The 17,911-nt window shown below is 37.8% G+C and overlaps 1 protein-coding gene across 4 annotated transcripts in view; it reads left to right on the plus strand.

The window, feature by feature from the left end:
* Positions 1-17,911, plus strand: part of MAGI2 (membrane associated guanylate kinase, WW and PDZ domain containing 2) — a 1,330,546-nt gene that overhangs the window by 1,170,688 nt on the left and 141,947 nt on the right. For all 4 annotated transcript variants that reach the window (XM_081079965.1, XM_081079966.1, XM_081079968.1 and 1 more), the window contains 2 exons: positions 6,356-6,397; positions 13,307-13,398. In XM_081079965.1, the coding sequence (XP_080936091.1) occupies positions 6,356-6,397; positions 13,307-13,398 (134 nt within the window). The remainder of the gene's footprint in view (positions 1-6,355; positions 6,398-13,306; positions 13,399-17,911) is intronic.

Genomic DNA, 17,911 nt, shown 5'->3' on the forward strand with positions numbered 1-17,911 from the left:
CTGAAAGAATTGTGATTTCTTTATCCAGCTGCTGTAATGCTGTTTCTGTTCATTGCCTTTCTGCTCCTCACCTGTAACAAATCGAGCAAACCAATCCTCCTTAACCTCCCCTAACTTTCCTTTTCAGTCTTCCTCTGGGAGCACTTTCTCCCCTTTGGCTCTGCAGCCACAACAACAACAAACACCCTGATTCTCCACCCCATCACCCTCAGCTCCCATCAGTGCCCCCAATATGTCATGGCCGCTACCACTCTAATCATGCCCTCACTATTTGTTTCCATCATCTCTCGCTAATGTTTCTAAGGTCACAGTAATGTTTTCAGGGTCACAATTCTTAGGAAGCCAGAAGAAGTCAAGCTCATTTTCTTTCCCATCCTTTTCTTTCCTATCATGTAATTTTATAACACTAAATGGAGTGTAAATGAAACACAGAAATCTTTTCACGGGAAGAAAGCTCAACCCTGAAGATTAAGGAAACCGGAAAAGCATGGTGCCACTTTCTCTCACCTCTGGACAACTGGTTAGGTCACTCTGCTTGTGGACACATGAGTATCTTGAAAGAACAGAACAGCTCTTTATTCTCCATACATTTCCAGTTTCCAAGTATGAAAAAGTTTCATTCCCTTATTTAAATTTTTTAGAACAATACCAAAAACCATTTTTTAATGAATGGGGGCAAAACTCAGTCTGTGTCTCATCATCTCCAAATAGGGTTTTTTTTTCAATGATCATGAAATATGTGCATCCAAACAAAAGCCCCGTATTCAAATTTTTGATTGTGAACCACTTTTCTACTTATTCCTTTGAATCACACACATAATATTTAGGTTTCATTCTATTTACTCTTGTGTCCCTGAACTTCCTTTCTGAGAGAAAAATCAGTGGGACCAGGGGAAGAATGGAAGAGCAGCCTAACCAAAACTGTCTAAACCAAGCCCTTCAGCATTGTCCCTGGCCTGTAGCAATCCCGCAGTACCCTCCTTTACAAGTGGGTCTAAAGCTAAAAGATTTTTTGCCTTCGCATTCAAAACTGAATTGCATTAACCGAACAAAAGGATATACCTCCACCCACAAGCTTCTGCTGTACAGAGCTACAGAATGTTGGTTGTATCACGGCTGTCAAGAAGTGTTTGGATATAAGTCACCAATCCCCTGCAAATGATGGAAATTTATCAAAGGATATATAAATGCTGCTGTGCCTCATTTGGCTCATAATTAGATTATGCTAACATTTTAATGTGCAGGCACAGGACATCTTAATAAAGATGTATCCCTGGGGAAAAAAATATAGTGATTTGAAGAAAACAAAGACAACCATAGGATACGAGAGCGACATGAAACAGAACATGACAGGTCCACGCTTATAGAGGAAAGCTAGAAACACCTCCTGTCTTTATGAGCTCTTCTTATGATGAGTTGGGACTGAAGAAAGAGAAGGAAGATTCTTCCATCCAGCAGGCAGGGCTAAGCCTCTGATTTCAGAGCATCAGGCGAAGTGCCCAGCGATGGCACCTCCAGGCTCCATATCAATCAACAAGAATGTATGAGACACTCGGTACTAGAACTCTGCTGGGTACTCCACAGAGAAAAACCGCAAGAAAGAATCTCTTCCCATATGAAACTCACAGTGAAATTGGGGAGACAAACAAAAACATAGGAAAATAATTCCTGAATAAGACTACATTATACAACACAATAAATAATATCAGTTTTTTAACATACAAAACTGTTCATACAAAACAGTAGTTTCAATATAATTAGACAATTAGACCAATAGTTTCTCACTCCATGTGCAAAATTGATGTCTGATCTGGAGAATATCTTACTTATTAAAAATCTTGTTAGTCCTTGTTGGAGAATGTTATGCAAAAACATTTTTTTCTGACTAACTTAATTCCATATAAGCTAAAAGATTATATACATAAAAGAAGAACCATGCCCCCCAAAAATCTCAGAAGTTTTGACCAATGGGATTTCTGGGTTTTCATGTTAATTATTTAAGCATTGACCCTCTGTCATTACCAGCAATTCTCAGAATAAAGCAAAAATCTCCCACCCCTTTCTCTACTCAAGACTTTTAGAGATAAATGTTACTTTTCTTTTTGTGTAATAGGCTCTGTTGCTAATTGACTTCTTGCTGTGCTCATCACTTGCATTTCTTTTAAATTGAAAGCAAAGGGAAATACCCACCTTTGAATCATGACATAAGCCATGCTACTTTTCACTTCTACGTCCTCTGCCCTTTTCCATGCATCTCTTGAAAGAAGGACTTTAATTTCTTTTCAGTGACAAGAAGAAGGGCTTGAATTTTCTTCATATGCTAACATTCTGAATGTTGGACTATGTATACCATTTCTAAGCTTATAAAAACAGCCTATTTCTAAAGGCCCTCATTGCTTTTTTCTTCTCCTGTGCTTCCTGCCATTCTTTTTCTTTAAGTGAGTTCATCATTGCTTCACCCACATAGTTCCAATCTGATAAACATTTTACACTGGCCTACTTCCCCATGAGACTATGAAAGGGACTACACATGTTAGTTTGCCTGCAACAGTCTTGCTCTCCGATGTCCTGGCATAATTATTCACAGCCGCCCCTTTACTCTCCAGGTTGTCCTCATTTGAATGATAAATTATATGGCTTTACTACATCATCTATTAAAGAAATAGACATCATTACTGTCCAAGAAAAGCATATATCTAAATGTACAGACCATGAATAAAAATCGTAATATCTACTCAGGTAAATAATTTCTTTCAGTTAATTTATTTGATAGGATGAATTTTTGCCCATACATCTTTTGTCCCTAATTTGAGTTGAAGACTTATGTGGCGGCTTGCCTTGGTAGGCAAATGCCTAGGGAACTCCCTCCATACCCATAAACTTATACATATGTACAAATCTGGAGCATGACAAACTAAGTAGAACAAAATTGGGACCCAGGCTTCACACCTTCAAGTCCTATGTCCTAGAGTTTCCATTCTCATCACAGAGAATAAGTCAGATTCAACATCACAATAATCACAGGACCAAAAGGGAGTTAATTTTGTCTGTCTCTGAAAGATTATTCTTACATAACTGCAAATAGATGGCTATCATGACTCTTTTTATTGCCAACCAAGTCAATACAAAGTGCACTTTGGAACCTTAGGAAATGAAGTTCTGATCATGCTATTGAAGTTGATTTAGGAGTGAGGGCGCTGTCATGTTGCTTCAGTTTTCTTTAAGCCAGACTTATTCTAAAGGTTTGTCTTATCATTCTCAGCTCCTGGGGTCATTTGTTGGGCATTCTCCCCACTGCAGCCTGAGAAGCTGGAGTAGACAAGCAGATGAAAACAGAAAGAGACAGAGAAGAACATTCCTTGTTCCCTGAAACTTTTCCCTCACAGTTCTGTACCTGGGCATGAACCCAAGTTGAATTATGACTGAAGTTGTCCAAACTTTTTTCTCTTCACATCAAACCTTGGTTATTATAAATAAGCAATTTATGAGGTACAGCATGTCCATACTCCTTTGCAGTGAGACATCATTCAGATGTATGATCATAAAAATGTCAGAGATCCATATGGTGTCGTGTGCCTTATAATATAACCTCTTTAGAATAAAAATTCCTCTAGAATTTCTTCAAAAGGAGCACACACACTCCATTTTTCTTTCCAGAAATTAGGGAACATTACCCCATAATAAGCACTGAGTAAGTATCTCACCAAAGGTAGTAATCTAAAGTAACCACAGGCCATGAAAGAGCATAATGGAGGAGCTAACTGACTTTTTAGTACTATACTTGACGTGAAATTATCATGTATAGCCGGTCAAAAAGGGACAGTTGCATTTTTCACATCCATGGTTTTTATCCTGCTCTTTTATCCACATTGTTCATTGTGGAATTCTTTCATTGTTCAGTATTGTAATGCACACATAATGCATGGCTAATCACAAATGGGTGGTTGTATTTCTAAACTATCGGTTTTTCTGCTGCTCTTTCCTTGTTATTAGTGAGCCAGGGCTGCAGTTTGCAGTCTCCCATCCTAACAGAAGAACCACTTGCACAAAAGGGGGAGTATAAAAGTACTGTCCACCACAGCGCAGCACTGAAAACTCTAAATGGCAAGTGCTAGTGGAGACACATCACACAAGATAGAGGTACAAGGTGCCCATTGCTCAGGGCCAGACCCCCGAATCCTGTGCAGGTGGTTCTGCTTGAGCCTACCTGTCTCCAGTCTCCTTTGCCTTTGTGGTAAATGCTCAGTATGGTCAAGCTGCACATAGTAATAGACTTAAGAAAGGTTCTGATAAGTTCATGGATGCCATAGCTGCAGGCAGCTATTACGTGATTGTGACAGGCTATCTGGCCTTCCTAGAGAGCCTCCTCACATCTGAACACTGCCATTCAAGTCCTGGCCTCGGACATTGCTGGTGTCCAGTGGCCTTAAATGGCCACCCACATATGCTCTCTGGGACACTATCTTATTTTAGTGAAATATTAAAAAAAGATGATATGTAAAAGCTAAGACACTTTAACCAGTGACTTTAGCATGAGAATCATAAAAGACTAGAAAAAAAAATTAATAACATTATCATTTTAAAATGTCCTCAACTGTGTTACGAAGGTTAATTTCCTGTACCTTTTTGCCATGGGGGAATCATTATTGCTGTCTTTAGTATAATTTATGTTATGGTTTGATCTGTGAAAAAAAATCTGCCTTTTAGTTGGAGTTTCCAATATATCACATTGTGTGTCACTTTGCAGTTATAATATATTGATAAAGAAGATCAGTAAATCCAGTTAGCTGTCTTTGCCATTTTTAATAAGTAGATTTTAATTTGGAAATCTAATTTCAAAAATAATTTTTTCGGATAGCTTTGTAAATAGCTATGGTAATACTTATATTTCTAACAGGTTCCTTTTAATAGAAAAAGTTACCATGATATGAGCTAAGTAAAAATAGATAGTGAAATCAAAGTTAGGTTGAGGACACATTTTTCACATGCATTTTGAAAATTAGATCCAAACCAGTAGCTTGCAGATTTATTTAATTCAGTAGTTTATAACTTACTGTTCCTGGAATCAGACAGGGGGTAATGGGGGGATAGGGCCAGGTGAAAAGGAAACTAAAAGCAGTCCTTGATTAAAAGTTATTTAGCATGTCAAAGCATTTTGGTGGTAGCACAAGTTGACAATGTAACCCAAAGTACATGAATAAATATGAGACCATTGGGGCTGCAGTAAACTGAGTGTAATTGCTGGATGGCAAGTAGGTCCTAGTGAGAGTATGATAGTGTAAAATTTCAGTTTTATAACTAATGGAAGTGTTTAGATGTAGCAGTCTTCCATCCCTGATACAGCTCTCTCTTTTTAATGAAAGGATGTTTCTGAATTCTTAGTCCTATGCAGTCACACTAAACATAGATGTTTTTTAAAAAATAATAATAACAATAATAACAGTTCTGCTGGAAAACTGATTTGCCTTTACTGTGCAAACACAGATTGCCTGGCAGGGGTAATCTCCCTGCCTGTGATGAGTGAGATTAGCTGAGCAGGTACAGCAGGGACACGCGTCAGACAACAAAGCCTCGCAATCCGATGCCTCATTGTCTCCTCAAGAGGCTTCTATTTTCATTTTCAGTGTTGAATAATTTTGAACTCTGTTTGAAACAAAGCTCAATTAGAAAGTAATCAGAATTTGGTCTTATTTTAATTTCTTAAATTTAATGATAAAATACCCATTTCTTTCATAGTGCTTCCTATATATATTATTTTATATTCATGTTCATGAATGTTTATGTTACATGTAGCATAGATTACATCATAATTCTCGTGGAAGATCTCTATTGCTAAAATAAACCAATTTCATTCAACTATTTATACGTAAATTCAACTATCCAAAGCAAGTATCAAAATACTTGGACAGGTGTACATAAATCAACATAATTGTTGATTGAGTTTTCTAGTTTTCATTACAATTTTTGATGACACAATGTCATGACATAACTTTAAAAAACCTGTATTTACTGTGTTTATAGGTCAGGTTTTGGAATGGTTTGACTTTCAAATAAGCATTCTTATAATGAGAATCAAAGGTTAATATTTGGAAATGGTGATCTTTTTTCCATTCTGATCTAAAGGAATTCAGATTTTTCTATTTTAGGTACATGTGAAAGAAATATATTTACAGATATGTCCATATACGTAAAACAGTAAATCTGTTCACTAACTTCCATAGATTTTAGAGGAGAAAAATCATTAAACATGAGCACAAATTGGGGGTGAGTTATAATAGCAACAAAAGGAAAATAAAGGTGAATTTTAAAATGCCCTAAATGAATTTCAATTTCAATTCCCCATTTTCTCATCCAGAACAAGTGCCACCAAGGACCAGTTTTCGAATGGATTCCTCTGGCAAGTATTCTTCAATACTCACAGTCCTATGAATGATGTCTTCCATTTTGTGTAACAAATCATTTGAGTAGTATCCATTCATTAGTATGTAATTACTGTGCTAATTTTATTCACCCACATAAGCATGTATTTAAGGTAGAAAGCACGTCTCATCAAGGTAGGCCTCAATGGTTGTCAAAGAAACAAACAAAAGACAAAAGAAAACAGCCATATTTATTGATTTCTTTCATAAAATGCTTTAGTAAAAGAATAGATTACAAACCAGGTGACAAAGCCACCAGATTGACTAACTTTATGCTGTCCAATCCAGTAGCTTCTAGCCACATGTAGCTATTGGGCTCTTGAAATACAGCCACTCTGAATTTGGAGGTGCTATAAGATGTGTTTAAAATCCACACCAGATTTCAAAGACAATACAAAAAAAAAAACCCAGAAATGTATAACATCTCAATTATTTTTATATTGATTAATGCTTAAATAATATTTTGAATCTATTAGGTAAAAATATAGTATTGAAATTGGTTGCACCTGTTTATTTTTGCTTTTTTAAAATGTGGCTACTAGAAAATTTTAAATTATTTACATAGCATATATTTATATTGGACAGACCTAAACTAGATACATAAAATAAGAGATTTGCAATTTAGACATTTCCGAAGAACTTATTAGAAATTTTTCTAATAGAATGAAATTATTTTCACATCAATTAAATACCTCTTAATTTTTTTAAACCATGCCAGTTATAAAATGCTACATTTCAATAGTTTTTAAATTAGAATAGAATGTTATGATTTCAAATTTAAGAGCCATTAGTAATAATCAATTTATTTGAAAGGAAAAAAATTTTTGACCTAACCATTCTGAAAATAATTAATTTTGGTTTATGCTAAAATATTTAATGTTACTATGGAAATGAAGGAGGAAAGGAAAGATTCAGATTTTTTCACTCTTAAGAAGTGCTTTGAACAGCTGACTAGACTACTGGATTGAAAGCTAGAACACTGCAACAATTGCAGAAAAAAGCATTTCATAATAGTACTATTTCAGGTCTGTAGGCTCACAGCACACATCTCTAGCGTGTTTCCATGATGACAGCTCATTATCCATCTCACCAGGTTCTAACACCAGTTGGAGAATATATGTGCTTGAGATCATTTCACTTTGTAAGTTTCCATGTCATTTTTTTGGATGTGTAGAAAATATGGAAGATATTGTTTAGCATTTTGTCTTCAAATAATGTGTAAAGTTTTTGTTTCTCTTGGTCTGAAGATTTTTAAAGCATGATTATTTTTATATACCAACTGTAAAATCCTTATAAGTTTTAAGAATATTGTATGTCTAGAAGGAAATGAGACTTAGTAATTACAGTTGCAAAATGAAAGCAGGACTTAATTTGAAAGTCTAAATCTTAGCGTACTGGTCACAGCAAGCACATTTCCTGAAAATCTCAGCTTCTGAAAGTACTTTATTTCAAAACAAAAGAAAAAAGAAAGAACCACCTAATGGCTTACATTACCTTGATATATATATGAAATACTATTTTTACGTTTCAAAAAACATACATTACTTAAAAGAGAAAAGTTACAATGTAGTTCAAGCATATTATACTACTATGCAATCCAGGTTTTCAAGAAAAGAATCAATCCAAATATTTTCTTAAATGACCACACAAGTTATCAAAATATTCTAGATAATTATTACTGAATCCAAATAAATAGATCTCCCATACTACCTCTCACATTTATAATGTCCTTTATCAAATTCTGTGTCACGATTTTTTGACTTAGGTATATTTATCATAATTATAAGGTATTTTTTTAACTTTAGCTGCTATGTAAGATGCTTAGATACAGAGGCAAAACAAATAGTCAGAAGTCCTAAATAATGTAATTATGAAGCTAAATGTTAACTCCATAGTAAAATAGCGCCATGATTTATCAGATCAACTATGTTAGTATATTAAAGCAATTAAATTCAAGAAACATTTATTTAGCAATTCCTACAGGGTATGCATAATGGAATACTATAGATAGGCAAAGATAGTGATGCCATCACAAAGGGACACACACAGTTAGTGAGAAACAATGAATCCATAGCTAGCACCTTTGAATGGACAACTCCACCCAAAGACAAGAGAGCCAAGGCATGAAGTATCACAGAAACCAAGAGTAGGGATCATTTCTGGAAGGGGATCTTTCCTTGTTTAAAAACAAAAAAAAAAAAATCAGGAGTCATCAAGGTACATCACCAGTATCAAACGAGACACAGAAATCGGTTAGAATGAGAAAAGATAATGGCCATTCAATTTGGTCATTAAGGTGTCATCAATAACTTTAAAGAGGGTAGTTTATTAATGCCAAGAGAATAGAAACAAGACTGGCAGGAGTAAGGCAGAAATGAGAGAATGAAAATGAGGGACTACTCTTCCAAGAGAGAAATGGATGGGTAAGCAAAGGGGTATTTAGGATGGGGAAATCTGAGTTTATTTGAAGGTGGAGGCAGAGAACCAAACAGAGCAGGAGATGGCTCCTACTATGGCTAAAATGAGTCTGGCCACATTCACATTACCAAAGGTATAAAGGAAAAAACATAAAGAGAAGCGGGAAATGTGTTAGCTACTTATCTGGTAATGTTAGATTCCAGCAATAGAAACTATTTAATTCCTGTTTTACTCATTCTGTATCTGGAGTACATTGGAAATCCAGAATCCAAAGACATATTTAATATCCACCTTTGATTCCTGATTCTTTCCTCATACTGTCTTTCCTAGATCTCTTTACAAAGAAAAGCCAGAAAATTCATGCTCTTTTCAGCAGGAAAGAAATTGAATGAATTCCTTCTCTGTGCCAAACTGATAATGAGCCTGTGGTACTTATGTTTTAATTAAAACATGAAAGGGGATTCAAGTACCAAAATTTAATTGACATGTTTACAGCAGCATCCCATGTGCCAATTAATCCATAAAAATGCCGTTCTTTGCATTTTTGAAGCTTGAATCATTCATAAAATTAATCAGTTGTGTTCAGTCACCCATCCTTTTCCCTAAAACTATGCACAAAGCCATGTCTTCAAAAGCTAGACCAAGGATGTATATGACACGTGAAGCCTTCCTGGAGTCTTAGTGTGAAATAAGAATCAGTTTTGAAATTCTGTTTATCTTTGTTATGAAGGAAGTTGTCCTGATACCTGGATGTGGCCACCATTTGCTATTTTTAAATGTGTTCACTTTTTCAATGTTAGTGGGATCGCAAGATAAATCAGGACTTGTCAATTCCTTTCTGATAGCTTGCCACAGTGGCCATGTAAAGTCCCATCTAGGATGAGTATCTTAAGCTGCTTTATTTCATAATGCCTGAAGATCCTGGGACCTGACTTCTAAGGTAGAAGCAACACTGGCCATGGCTGGCCATTGAACGCGAATGTCCAAAGAGTGTTCTGCCTCTCCTTAGTCCATTTCTTCACAACCACTGCTTCATCTTGAGTTGCACCGAGAAAAACTTGAGTAACCCTGATAGTTCTTTAAAAACAGCTGAGGAAAGGGGAGGTTAAAAAAAAGAAAAAGACATAGGAAGAGAATAAACAAGAAAGCAGAAGAGAATAAAAGGAGGGCATGGTTGAGTGACATCCAAAGCGACTCCGGTTCCACTAGGTATCCACCAGACGCCTCCATCTGACAACCTTCCTGATGCAAGGTTTGCAAACCAACAGGAGAGAGGGGTAGTGATTGTGATATTCTGTAACTAGGGTAAAGAGTTGGCTCTTGGATGTCTTTGCTTTAAGTTCTGCTCTAATTTCTTGCATTAATAGAAGACATAAAACATGATGCAATAATTCTAAATGTGTCATGTGGCCAGAAGAGCAGCTAAAGGAAAGTATCAGAAACATCATAATCTTTCAAGAGAATTAACAAAGCAGAAAGGAAAAACAGTTATGTCTTCCAGCTTTGTGCATATAATTGTAGCTGTTTTCTAAAGACAGACTCTAAGGGTGGGGGGGATGGGTAAACCAAGAAAAATAATCTTTATAAAGCTCTTATTTAACACACACACACACACACACACACACACACACACACACACACACACACTACTGCTTTAAGGCACAACCTATCATTTAAACTTTTCCAGTTAACTATTTCTCTAAAGTTCCCATTCCTTGCAGCCTCTGAGTCTCTGTTCAAAATTAATCAAAGAAATACAAATAAAACATAAATCATGTCTGCTGGCACACTTTTCTAATGGGTCTCTGTCTTTGCTTCTTTCTACTTGCTCATGTACCATGAAGCTAGCCATCTTCTGCTGGAAAATTGGAGGGTGAATGATATGTATGGTTGGCACAGTTCACCCTATTAGAAATCAGAGTAGTCAGAGTAAGAATCAGAAGATCGTAATGTCACCCAAATGCACACAAAAAATAGGGGAAGGAGGATGAATGCCCTGCTCATATCTGTTTTTAGAGTTAAATAAAATTAATTTTCTAAAATCTATATTTCCCTACCCAAAAAAAGGAGTTCTGAGTCTTTCCTTTAAGAAAAGCTTTCCAATTTCCCCAAGAATCACAGCATTCTCTGACACAAGACAACACTCTCATGCCTTGGCATAGCTCAAATTCCATTACTGGGATTGTCATAATTTCAGCATTTGCTTGGGGGAAATTTTTACTTAGCACATAAAGTGAATTACACAATAAACTCGTTGTAGAGTTCCTCATGCAATATGGATTGGTGCTAAAGCTATTGGAGGAACAGTTTCCCATTTACCATTCTCACCAGCAATGCAAAAATGAGAATATTTATAAGGGTAGATGAAAAGTTCTGGTTAAAATATGATAGCTCTATTAAGTTTCAAAAATATGTCATGCTGTCTTTGTGTTTTTTATGTCTACGTGGTCTAGAGTCCTCTTAAGCTTAAAGTAACCTAGAGAGGAGATTGCTATGAGCAGTCATATCACAACCAAGTTTTAGGTTTGAACAGGGGTTTGGCATTAGCTGTCATCTTCCCATCTCCCCTGGCCTGTCTGCCTCCCTCAGAGGAGTATGACTTTGTGGGACTGCTCCACCTGCCTCCAGAGTCCCAAAGGCTTAGCACACACCCCAACATGTGATTTCATATGTGATATTATAGATCCCAGAATAAACTGAGTTGAAAAGTCAATTGTGCATTGTAGAGTGTAGGGCAAAGTTTTTATCTTCCTTTTACCACAGAACTCTAATAAACGATTTAACAGAAATTGAATTCTTCTAAGTTCTCTCACCTTTAAAATAGGAATGATTATACAATTCATAAAGGACGACTCATGGATGTAGAGATCCAATTCGTTAGTCTTCTCTGAGTTTTATGTTAGTAATTGAATGGAAAAGACTTGTTATAGATGCCTCTGGTCATACAAAGGCATGAAAGGTCACTGAGTCTTAGTTATATGTACATATGTACATATGTACTTATGTGCCAGACTCAGCTTTTCTTTTGAGAGAACTGGATACAAACTGAGCTTATATCTACATTTCAGAAGGACCGGCCTTTCATTTATCACTGAATGTACAGTCCAGGTCGGAGGGCACAAAAGCAAGCCCATATCATAGTGCTTGGCTTATTGTGTCCCTTCAGCAGCCCCACTTATGGTAGAACCTGGAAAAGATTCACCTGGCAGTCATTCACTGATTCTGTCTCTCAACCATGACTACTAGTGTATATACCCAAGTGGTCCAGACAGAGCTTCCTGTCCCATAAGAATTCTCTGAAATCTCATCCCAATTTCTAAAACTATCCTGTTTAAGCAAGGAGAATTGAACTTAATATTTGCTTCTATCAGTTCTAATACCTCCTTTAAACCATGAAGGCCCAGGGATCACTAAATACTTCTTAAGCAAAGGATGGCATTAATAAATATGTATTCCCCAAAGTTGCTGATCATCCACTGACATCCTACAAGTAAGTATCCAAAAACCTATGCACCACTCAGTTGTGATTGAGGCTTTACCCCTTGAAAAATGTTCAAAGGCCAGGAATAGGGGATGAGCGTAATATTATCTTTAAACAGTCAAAATGTTTCTTATGGTTTTAGTTTATTTATTCTAGGGTTGAAAAACAATGACATTCAGGAATTTCCCAGCTTGTTTTTAGGTATATTTCTGTTCTTTCAGCTAACGCCAGAGATGTACTCCTCTTCTAGTTTATTTTGAATACGCTAGTGAAGTCAACAGAGGCTTCCACGTTATAAAATGTTTGGGGGTTAGGAGTTTACGTAGGCCTAGATGAATTTCTACCCCTAAATTATTAAAAACCTAAAGGAGTTGGCCAGAAAATAAAAACTTAAACCTCAATACAGAAAACTTTAAATTTTATATTTTCTAATTTTTACAATTTTAAAAGAAATCACTTATTAGGCATAAGTTTATATCCCCTTCTCCCCTGACGCACGCGCGCGCACGCGCGCACACACACACACACTAAACTGGATGCAGCTATGTTAGTAAATGACTGGGTACTTTACCAGGTAGTTTCAGGATGTTGCCATGTATTCTCTCATACTTCTAAAACAATCATTCTAGTCAGAGTCAACGTCCTCCAAATGATAGCCAGTCTTGAGGATAATCTGAATGCCCTCAGGAAAATAAAGAATTATAGAGGCATCAGTTTTTGTTTTCACCCCAAAAATGTGTGTGCTCTTTCTGCCTATGGTGATAGCCTAGTAATGCCCTTGGCTGGTCACTGTTAATTCAGATACTACCTAATTTTGGAATGCCTACTTTTGTTGCCGTATTTTTTTTATTCTCTCCATTTGCCACCAACTCTAACAGCACTCTCATTAATCACATCCACAAAATTAATTTATCATTGGTGAGTTCAGTCCCTCAGGGTGTGAGAAGGGGGCAAGATTCATTACTCAATGGTATCTCCTTTATGCCAGGTCCAGATTATAAGGAGCTGGATGTTCACCTTCGCAGGATGGAGTCTGGATTTGGCTTCAGAATCCTCGGGGGAGATGAGCCTGGACAACCTGTAAGTTAAATCCTCTTTGTTTCTGCATTTTGGGCTATATTGTATGTATACTCATCAGAGGGAGTATTCTATATGACACCTAAGAGGAAATATTTTAGGTCTCACATAAAAAAGTTAGTGGTTTCTTTTTTCTTGCTATTTAAGTTCTTAAAATATGCCAGTATTTCCATGCCTGTATATCACCATAAATCAATGCACATTGTTTTAAGAGAAGGAAATTATTCTTTCTTAGAATAGGTGAGCTTTTTCATGAATATTTCAACTATTTAGTGGTATTGGACCAACTCATGGTCTCTATGGGGAGCAACTCACAGGTAAACATGCAGTATGACAGAAGATACACTGGAAGAGATTATTCGGAACAGGAGAATTATATATGTTTTCAATCAGTATTACAGGGGAGAGAAAACAGTGAAATGCTGCGGAATCTCAACCAGATTTGAATTAAGGGATTACCATGAGAATATGTTCACTAAGTCAAATTCACTTGGCACAATATTGGGAATTTGGGGAGGGTTCCGAAGAAATATATATATAATGTATATATTAATTTACATATATAAATAATATAGTAATGTATATATTAATTAATATATATTAATATATGATACATCAGAGTGACAGTATAAAGTAACAATTTTAATACACAGAAACACAGCAAAGCTAGATTTATAAGCACATATTAAAATATAAACTATAAAACACCCATTGTAAAAGATGAGTCTTAAATGATATCCAATGTGACTAAGTCAGGTCCATGAAAGTTTTGAATAAATGACACCCCATCCCAGCTCGGGTGCCTGTACCCCATCCTAGCTCATGCACGGGACGTAAGCTCTAAGCCTCAGTTCCCTTATCTGCAAGGTGAGGATAACAATAATACTTTTCATAGAGCAGCTTTAAGAATTAAAAAAGATAACCTGTATAAAGCTCTGGGTATTGTGCCTGCATCATATTAGGTGCTGGATAAATGTTTATCATCTCTCTTATTGGTAGATTGTTTCAAAGAATAAAACTAGAACCACCGATGGGCAGAAATCTTCGGGAGAAAAAAGTTAATCTAACAAATCAAAGGAACTTGTAACAATTAAAACTGTCCCAAAGTGATAGATTGGTTGCTTTGAGTGACAGTGATCTCCTTCCCAGGGGAGGTATTCAAGCAGTCGATAAGAACCTGACAGGAACCCAAGAGGCTTCTTCTGTCCTGGAGGTTAGATAAGTCAGATCAGATGTTTAATGAGAGAGAGGTCCCTTACTCCAGAAAACTCTAGGAGGCTGAGCTTGGACTCTAAGGATGAGGGCACTCCAGGAAAAAAAGACTTATTTCCTCACTCTTGGGGATAAAATTTGGCAAGTCAACCAGAATATGACTAATTCCTTAGCTGCCAGAAATGCAAAAATGCGGTTGCCAAGGTGGATTGTCTGGATTTTCTTATTAGTGCTTTGGGAGGAAAGAGAGTGCTGAGGTAAAATTCAGGGCTCAAATAATTTTAGACTTAAATTTATTCAGAGCCTAAGTTAAGGACCCCATGCCATGGATAGAAAAAAACCAATCTCAGTTACATTTTGCTCCCCTTCACAGAGTTGTTCCCCATCTTTGTCTCCTGATTCTGAGTTTAGCAGGGATCTTCAGTAACCTACTCAGCCTTCCAGCATCATTCCTCCCTATAACTTACTTCTTAAAATTAAATTTATGAGGATAGCATTGGTTAATAACATTATATGTGTACACTTCTATAATACATCATCATATTATTGCACTGTGTGCTCGCCACCCAAAGTCTAGTCTCCTCTTATCACCATGTAAGTGACCCCCTTTACTCTCTTCCTTCTCTCCCCACCCTCTACCCGCTCTGGTAACCACCATACTATCGTATAACTTATCTGGCTCTACACATATGAAACTGAAGGTAGTGTCGGCTTCTTTCACATACGTAAACGTTTAACCTCTCAGCCTCGACACGGTGTTTATCTGCCTTAGCTTCCTTCAGGATTGTTCTCTAACATGTTCATAGTCTTCCGATTCAGTTTGATCGGTAGGATTTTAAAGTTAAGCAGGGGCTTCATCGTTTCCTTTTTATTATCCTTTCGTGCCCCACAAATGAGAAGAATGCCATTACCCAGAGTTAGCCAAACTCCAGGTTAAGATCTCAGCCCTCCAAACTGCCAAGTCTGCCCAACACACCTGACACTAACTGCAATGAATTTGCAAAACTGCGAAGTCTGAGGGAAGAATCTCCATAATACTGCCCTCACTTCAGCCACTAGCTGCAAATTTGGGGGTCCCCAAGGCCTTCCTCATGTTCAGAAATTCACCAGAACAACTCATAGAACTCAAGAAAGTGCTGTACTCAGGATTACAGTTTTATTATAGTGAAAGGAAACAAATTAGAACCAGCCAAGAGAGGAGACACATAGGACAAAGTCTGGAAGTGTTCCACTGTTAAGCTTCCATCGTCCTCTGGGATGTGTTACCTTCCTGGCATCGACGCCTGGAGGACAGCCAACCAGGATGCTTACCCAAGTTCTTGTGTCCAGTGTTCGGGGTTTTATTATGTGGGCATGATGGATGGAATCATCGTCCAGGTCGCTGAGCTCACCCTCTGGCCCCCTTTCCTTCCCAAAGGTCAAGCTAATATCACGTGGCTCAAAGGGCCAACCCTCTAATTACATGGCCGGTGGGTCTGGCATGGTCAGTCCCCATCCTGAGGCTGTTGGGGGCTGGCTCCACCCTGAGCCGTGTCCTTAGTGTCAAGGATCAGGGCTCCCCATGAGTCTCAGTAGCACCAACTCCAGGTTTGGCCCAAGGGGCTCACCATGGACAACAAAGACCATCTTGTTCTAAAGGGATAGTGGTTGCCTTTCAGGCAAAGCCAGACCTCTCTTTGGACTGAGTCCAAATTCTTTACTACATGGCCATGTGCTTAAAATGAAGATAACAAATGATATCAAATGAAGGAAACAAAACAAAACCATATCTAAACTAAAACACCACTTTAAGGTGATTTTTGTAGCATTTTGTGGGACACTGGCTGATAGCTGAGACTTTTTGTAAGGCATTTAAGGTTAAATCCATATCAAATCCAGTGTACTTTAACATAATGCCCCAAACTTACCAACTTAAGGAGTCTCCCCCAGAAAGATGAGGCCCCTCTTTGTTCCCGAATGCACTGCCTGACACGCTTTCTTCCCCTTGCCAGTCTGTGAGCTCCTTGAAGTCAAAGACTGTGTTTTGATGGTGTTTGTGTCTTCCAAGCCTAGCCTAGAGCCTGGCACAAGAAATCATTGTTAAGTGGATGTGAAGAGAGTCCTCTTCACCAAACCAAAACTGTCACCCGAGCTTCTCAGAACAAATAACGATGGAGTTTACATATTTGGAGGCCTCTGTGTCCTACAGGGTCTGTAGAATTCACTTGGCCTCAACCCAGAAGCAGGGATATGTTCTGGTAGCCCTACCACATGCTTTGTTTGGCCCCCACAGTGCTTTACAACTGCTGTGCATCAACTAATTTCACCTTTTCAAAAATTCAGATTTCCATTGTCTCTTGAAAAATACATCTGGTAACATCAAGCTTGCCTTTCTCCGTGACAACTGCCCTGAGCTAAGTAGATTGTTAGACTAAACGTGGCCACAGATCCCAAAACTCCCTCATGCCTGTGTTACTTATTTTGTTTACTATCTTTGAGACTCCCATCCCGGAAGATTAGATGGAAAGAAATTGGTGAATATTTTGCACCAAAGGAATCTTCAGCCAGGGCCAGATCATGGTTTTTATAGGCCCCGCACGGAAAATATTATCAGGTCCCTTCTGTTACATATAAATACAAATTAAAGATTAAACTATAAAATAAATCTAAGAGAAAACAACAAAGTTTCTTACTTCAATACAGTCTTTGAAATATAAAATTCTTACTTTGTTAGCCCTTCCCTGCCACTCCCCCCAACCCCCCTCACACATACCCCACACACCCCCACCCCCACCCCCACCCCCTCACACACACCCCACACACCCCCACCCCCACCCCCGCCATATATTCATGCTTTGTCTGCTTTTGGGGTAAACTAGCACCACATTCAGGAAACATTATCTTCTCAGGTCTCCCCCGTCTCCCAGAGGTAGGTAGAAGGGATTGCATGACAGTCACAGGAAACATACAAACTGGCTCAAGAAGGGAGAGGTCGGCCTGAACTTTGCTGGGCACAGAAGCAGTAGAATTGTCATCCAGATGGAGCACATATAGGCCTTACTCCCAGTGAAGCTCAGGTGTGAATGCAGCATAGTCGCTGCTCAGCCCCAGGACAGCTTTCTGCCTGGTCGAGACACAGGTTCCCAGGTCCCCAACCTTCTTAACATTGGCTTTGCATTCCCAAGTCCGTTCCCCCCACTAGTGGGCAGGGATCCGGTATTTATGATAAGCCTCCTCAGATTACATGGCTTGCTGGTTATCCTCGTTGTGTTTATTTAGATTTATTTTGGTTTATTCTTTCATTTGAATGATTTAAGATGCACTC

Source organism: Rhinolophus hipposideros, assembly GCF_964194185.1.
Source record: "Rhinolophus hipposideros genome assembly, chromosome: 18".
Taxonomy (NCBI): Eukaryota; Metazoa; Chordata; class Mammalia; order Chiroptera; family Rhinolophidae; genus Rhinolophus; species Rhinolophus hipposideros.